This window comes from Lithobates pipiens, unplaced genomic scaffold (genome assembly GCF_037356315.1).
Source record: "Lithobates pipiens isolate NorthernLeopardFrog02 unplaced genomic scaffold, aLitPip1_a1.2 Scaffold_22, whole genome shotgun sequence".
In the NCBI taxonomy this organism is placed as follows: Eukaryota; Metazoa; Chordata; class Amphibia; order Anura; family Ranidae; genus Lithobates; species Lithobates pipiens.
Window position 1 is genome coordinate 3,117,766 of NW_027507784.1, and position 7,018 is coordinate 3,124,783.

The 7,018-nt window shown below is 39.9% G+C and overlaps 2 protein-coding genes across 2 annotated transcripts; both read right to left on the minus strand.

Annotated features, from left to right (window-relative positions):
- Window positions 1-343: 343 nt before the first annotated feature.
- Window positions 344-1,288, minus strand: LOC143925216 (taste receptor type 2 member 9-like). The gene has a single exon (XM_077449812.1). The coding sequence runs from the start codon at window positions 1,286-1,288 to the stop codon at window positions 344-346; it is 945 nt and encodes a 314-aa protein (XP_077305938.1).
- Window positions 1,289-3,975: 2,687 nt separating this feature from the next.
- LOC143925218 (taste receptor type 2 member 143-like) lies at window positions 3,976-4,953 on the minus strand. The gene has a single exon (XM_077449813.1). It carries the CDS (start codon window positions 4,951-4,953, stop codon window positions 3,976-3,978), a length of 978 nt encoding a protein of 325 aa, XP_077305939.1.
- Between the last annotated feature and the right edge of the window lie 2,065 nt (window positions 4,954-7,018).

The window sequence follows — 7,018 nt, forward strand, 5'->3', positions numbered from 1 at the left end:
ACACACATATATATATATATATATATATATATACATAGATAGATATAGAGATATAGCTATATATATATATAGAGAGAGATATAGCTATATATATATATATATATATATATATATATATATATATATATATATATGTATATATATATGTATATATATATGTATATATATATGTGTGTATATATATATATATATATATATATATATATATATATATATATATATATATATATATATATATATATATATATATATATATATATATATATATAGCTATATCTCTATATATATATAGCTATATCTCTATATCTATCTATGTATATATATATAACAAATTAAATAAGATCTAATTATTTTCCTCAGTCTTATTGTCACTTTCTTTTTCGCAACAGAACTTCCCTTGAATCTTCTTCCTCAGCTTAGGAACAGCCTGGATAATGATGATGGCCTCAGTCAATGGGAAGGACATGATTATAAGGGAACTAAGGACGGACATGACCTCTACAGAGGTGTTGGTGGTTGTGGCAGAGAATAAGAGTGCAAAAACATAAAATATTACAGAAAGTAGGAGGAAGAGGACCATTGTTTTTGCCGCGTGGATGAGGGACTGGAGGCTGGAGCGAGTATATCCAGAGACATTGTTCTTCATTTTGTTGATGTGTCTTATAAGAGAGGAAATTGTGATGCCGGTGGAGATCAATGCCAGCAAAAATGGTAGAAAGCAGCCTAGCAAAATTGTTATCACTCTGTAAGCTGCCTTGAGTTTGAACGTTTCTCCACCAATACAGGAGCTTCCTGTATGGTTTGATGAAGGCTTCACCTCATATACAACATTAGCCATCCAGATTGAGAGAACACCTAATAGGATTGGCCCAAGGATGGACATCACCAGAACATGTGGCAGGAAAGACGAGAGGAGTCTTTGTAATCTAGCAATCAGGTGGTGGCCAACGTTGACTATGCTTACACAATAATGAGCGCACAACCAGCCAGTCAGCCAGAAGCTACAGTAAGCCGTACTTTGGGTCAGCGCGGATAAACCTAAACTTAACTCCTTCATGAAGAACAAGCAGGGCAAAAATAAATAAATGATATTCTGGGCTGTGAGGACGCACTGAAAGAAGATGTTGACCAGCCCCATTACGGAGAAGATCAGATTGGTGGGATGAAAACTGGAACCATTGTTTTGGTTTCTGAAGCTGAAGGCCGTAATGAAAGAGTTGAAAGTTATTCCAATTACGGTTTGCAGGGCAATGGTGATGGTCAGTAGGGTTGTCCCAGCAGAAGTCATGGCGTTAATCCTTTCTAAAAAGACAATTGTGTGATCTGTGAAGGCTGACAAGTGAACCTCTGAGTATGATGCAAGTTGTTTGGGAGGCTCATCTACATATTTGCATGGCTGCTGCCTTGGTGGCCTTGGTTTCCAGGATACTAATCGATGTTAGATTTGCATCAAAGAAAAACATAAGCAAATGTCTACCATCCAATGTCTTTTTTTTTTAAAATAAAATGTAATACAATCATCATTTTTGTTTTGATTTATGCCTTGTAGATGTATATCTTTGTGAAATTGTTTAAACAGTGGACATCAAGTAGGTGGAGACATATTTATTTATTTTTTATTGTAATTTTTAAATTTGTACCAAATCTAGTCACCATTATATTGTGCCAATTGACAATTCAGTTAATTTACGATAGTACAGACCCTCGACAAAATTAGCATTCTTTGAAAAAAATTGGAGAAAACCCCATTATATGTTTGTGTTCCCATTCTAATGCCACGTACAAACGATCAGAATTCTCGTCGGAAAAACCTTGTATGGTTTTTCCGACAGAATTCCTCTCAAGCTTGTGTTGCCTACACATGGTCACACCAAATTCCAACCACCAAGAATGCATTGACGTACAATACTACGATAAGCTAAGAAAATGAAGTTCAATGCTTCCGAGCATGCCCCAAATTGTTTCCGAACATGCATAGGAAATTTGCGCATCGGAATTGCTACAGACGATCGGAATTTCCAATCGAAACTTTTTCCGTCTGAAAAATTGAGAACATGCTCTCAATCTTTTGCTGGCCGAAATTCGGCCAGCAAAATTGCCATGGAGCCTTCACATGGTCGCATGAAAAGCTCTCATCGGTCTTCTGCTGGCTGAATTTCCGATCGTGTGTATGTGGCATAACATTACAGCTATAAAAATGAAAAATAATAAAACAATAAATTTAAAAAAAACGTGCTAAAAAAAATTATGTTATGGTATTAGAGACATGTAACAAATGTACAGTAGATATTATCCTGATGTGGTTGCAAAAGTGCAAATATCCTTTAGCATAAAGTACACAATAACTGTACATCTCTGTAATTTAATGTTAACCTGTGTTTAATTTAATTATATTTAATTTGTGTAATTTATTGATTCATCCATAAATTAAAAAAAAAAATTGTTGCCCTTTTTCTATGAAGTTAATCAAAAAAATAATTGTGAAGATACTTTTCTTTACAACAAAATAATTTTATTTTTTATCATTTTTAAGTGTTTTTAAATTTCATTGTATTTTACTTATACAGATCATATTTTTTATATTTTCTTTTCATTACCTCTATCATTTTACATATCATCTTTATTTGTCTACAAGCTCCCATGCAAATAAGAAAAAATGATATATATAATATCTTATAGCTATTACAAGCCATATGACAAACAACCAGGATATCTTCATCGAAACGCAAGTCAACTTGACCGAAAGTACTGGTCAATATTGAAAATTAGGAAAAAGATAAGTGATAAGTTGCCACAATTTACTATAATTCTCTTTACCACATGCAACCTTTGTCTGGAAAGTGAGAGAAAAATTAGGCATTTTGATTAATAATCAAATGAAAATTCTAAAATATATGAAAACATTAAAAAATTGTAGAATAGTTGGCTCAACCTCAATTGAGTTATTATGGTATGACACAATCCTCATAGTTTCATAGTTAGTTAAGTTGAATAAAGACACCAGTCCATCCAGTTCAACCTGAGTGAGTGTCTACAATTGTCCCTATCCCTGTACATTGCACACTCACATGGGTCCCTACCCTCAAGGAGCCTACAATCCAAGGTCCCCATTCATATACTAGGGGCCAATTTTGGACAGAAGCCAATTAACCTACCTGCATGTCTTTGGATTGTGGGAGGAAACTGGAGTACCCGGAGGAAACCCACGCAGGCACAGGGAGAACATGCAAACTCCAGGCAGGTAGTGTCGTGGTTGGGATTTGAACCAGTGACAGTTACTGCTAGGTGAGAGTGCTAACCACTACACCACTGTGCTGCCCACACCACTGTGCCGCCCACACCACTGTGCTGCCCTCATGTGTTCTGATGTTACAATATGAATACTAATTTGAGCTAGAGAACCCGCTGGACTGATTTATGGTCACTAGTCATAAATACATGGTTCCGCAGGGGAGTGGTGGTGCTGATCTCTCTTTTGAGGTTTGGGCTGCTACCTTACTGGTACGATGGACCCATCTCTTTGGTAGACACAATAATTGAGTAAGAAGGAGTCGCTGGTGTCTGAAATATTGCAACTCCTTTTGCCTCTGCATAATGCAAGTTGGCATTTGCCATCACAAAAATTATGGTACTACCCATCTCCGGTAGCGTGTACCGACAGCCCTGGAAAAGGAGGAGGCAATACCCCTGAAATGTGTTGGCTCGGTCTTTACATTATTACACTTTCAATAAACTATTGTATTCTTTCCCCCAAGAGTTGCATTATTCCAGACACCGGGCACTCCTTCCTTCTTACTCATCTGTATGATATAACACTCAATGATTTATTACTCTACGCAACAAATGTTACACTTTTTTTGACTAGATATTACCCTGGAATGCTTACGATTCCCTTGTTGGCATCTCTGTTGGCTATGATATGCCAAAATAATTGTTGATAGCTCTTATTAATAAATAACCAACACCAATCCAGCTCTAAGAATCGTTTTGCTGAGATCTCACCCTGCAGAACCATTCTGAGATGATTTTACGGAGCTGGGGGTTAGCCTGGATAATGATGGTGGCCTCCATCGTAGGAAAAATTGTGACTATCAACAACTTTATGTAAATGGTGGGATCATCAAATGAATGTTCTACGTAGAGAAGGGTCTCGGATACATAAAACACCAGCGACAGTGTAAGAAAGAGGAGCATGGTCCTTATAGCACTGGTGTGTGCGTGGAGCTTAGGACGGGCAAATCCAGACTGGTTATGTTTCATTTTCCGGATGTGTCTTACGAGTGAGAAAACCGTGGTGATCATTGAGAGAAAAATAAAGAAAAAAGGCAAAAAAATGCCAAAAATACTTGTTATGACTAGCCAAAAAGGATTATAGGACAGCGCATATACTATGAAGGTGCTATTGCCTGAATATATCTGTTGAGGGTTGATTTGGAACTCGAAGGCCAATGGAAAAGTTAGAAGCAGTGACCCCAATCCTGAGAGGAAGAGCAGATAAGGCAGGCGGGATGAGAGGGTCCTCTTTATCCAAAGGAAGCGCCGGTGGTTGGAGTTGGTGATGGCGGTGCAGTAGAAGGCACAGAGACAGGCGGTGAGCCAAAAGCTGAAGCACATGTGGAATTGCTGTAGAAAGGCGAGTGTGGAGCAAAGTTTTTTAACGAAGAAACAACATGAGGGCCAATAAATGCTGACTAATATCTGAGACGCCGTAGAACAACGCATAGTGATGTTCACTATTGCCATGACCAGCTGGGTGAGCTCAGACAGGTTCCACTTCAAACCAGTTTTCACTCTTTTACCATTGATTGCAACAATAACTGAATTTAAAATAATTGCCATGGCCCCTTCTGTGAAGGTGAAGATCGACACAAGTGCTTCTAGTGATGACATTTCCCTGGCTGTGTCTTCCTCTCGCTCTACAGCAATTATCCCTCTACAAAATGTTTTATGCATGGTCTGACCAATGCAAATACTGTCTCCTGGCTACCGGTATACACAGGATTTACATAAGCAAAGTGAAAAAGATACTTTTCCATGGAGTTCAACCAATAAGAAAAAAAATAAATATACCATCAGATAATCTAGAGAGAGATAATCTAGAGAGAACAGCAAAGAAAACCCTTTCTATTGGACACCCCCCTGGATCAATGATCTGGGGTGGCATTACTCATAAATATCCATAAGCAATAAGAATTCCGATCTCCTGCTACCATGGATTGGTGACAAATCCTGCAAATAAAAAATTTGCAGTCGTGGCGAATGGAAGTTTACTTCTAGTTGACTCTTCGGGGAACCAGTACTCATGCAGCCAATGCTCATGTGGGTGCACCAGCTCACAGATGGATTCTGACCAGTAACCAGCGTGCCCTCATACATGTTTGTGAGCACCAGCACACACGTTAGCAGGCATTGTTGTGCGTCTGCCAACGTCCAGCCCCAAGAAGGGCACCGAGCTGACAATTTTTTTTATGTTATACGATATTACCTGAAAGCTGTCAAGAGACTAGCCGGAGGAGAATTGTCTGTAGGCCTGGCACACTGGGTATTTTCCAAAATGACCATGCTCTTTATGCAGATATGCATATGCATGTATTGGAAGAGAACAGGCACATGTAGGTGTGTGCGAACTAGAACACGCAATGTACAACAGATTCTGGTGCCCTCTGGCCTTTAAAAGAGTGACTAACATGCACATAGACATGAAAAAAAGCTCTTCAGCTTCCTGCTTCCTGTTACAATGTTTTGCTTATGCTTTTGGATTAACCATTGCCAACCTGGCTCGCACTTGAATACCTCTTGTCTCTCTCCCAGCTTTGACAGATATTTTCTTGTCTCCTGTCCTGTGTATGACCCCGGCTTGTCTGACCACATCTCTGATCTTCTGCCTGCTGACCACCATTTCTCTGACCTTTTCTACCGCCCTTGACTATGACCCCTGTTTTTCCCTATCTGCTGTGATCCGCCTAGGTGCCTACCTGACACACTCAGGCTGCTGTACCTGCCTGCAGTACTTACCCATTGTTCCAACATGTGGTACATATCTGCTGTGTCCAGCCTGCTGCACTTACCATTGCAACCTGCTTCCTGCTGTATTCAGTCTGCACCACCATCATCTCTTCTGGGTCCTATTGCTCTTCTCATCTGGTATCCACTTGAAGGGAGACATCTGCGGCACATCTGGCAATCCCTGCTTCTTTGGGCTTCATGTTTCCTGTTTCCACCTTTAGGGACACTGAGCACTATTTTGGTAAAATATAAAAGATGAGGTTGCAGTGAGTAAATAGAAACAGATTTGATCCAAAGTGGTCATCATGGTGTCTTGCCAGACCCTCGACATTATAATCTGTGTGCCCAGAGCTGGCCCTGGTCTGTAAGGACCCTAGAAATGTCCATGGCTGTGGATGAAGATAAGCAAGCATAGGCGTGCGCAAAGGGTGGGCCAGGTGTGCCTGGGCACACCCTAATCCTGGGGTTGGCAACTCGTCAATCGTGATCTACCCATCAAATGCGGACAGGTGACAGGTAAACCGCGATCCTTCCTTGCCAAGCCCCAGAACCTGGACAGGAGGGACGACCGGGTGGAATTTAGTGGAACCAATCTGTATTTTCTTCCTGCAGCAACTGAAAGTAGGCTTCTCCTCCTCTCCCTCTCGCCAACTTTTTAGCTGGGAGGAAAATACAATCCAATATATGCCACCTCTCCTATCTCTGTTCCTCTTTTCCTGCTGCCCTCTGTGCTCTCTTGTCCCCCCCCCCCATTTTTTCAGGATACAGAGCATGGAAAAGGTCATTAAATATGTCACGTGTGTATATGTGTTGGAGCTTTGAAGTGCACACCCTAATGCAAAAAGGCTGCGCACACCTATGCATTAATCAAGACAAGGAGTTGAAAATCAAATAAGCGATGCTGCATGTTGGTAAGCACTGAAGTAAAGCCACAGAAACATGAACTCAAAACAACAAAATAAATAGGAAGACACAGTTAGCAATGAAGAAGACTTTATTACAAAAATAAAAA

Coding starts and splice junctions, on each gene's coding strand:
- LOC143925216 (XM_077449812.1), bottom strand. CDS start 1,288: ATGACTTCTGCTGGGACAACCCTACTGACCATCACCATTGCCCTGCAA.
- LOC143925218 (XM_077449813.1), bottom strand. CDS start 4,953: ATGCATAAAACATTTTGTAGAGGGATAATTGCTGTAGAGCGAGAGGAA.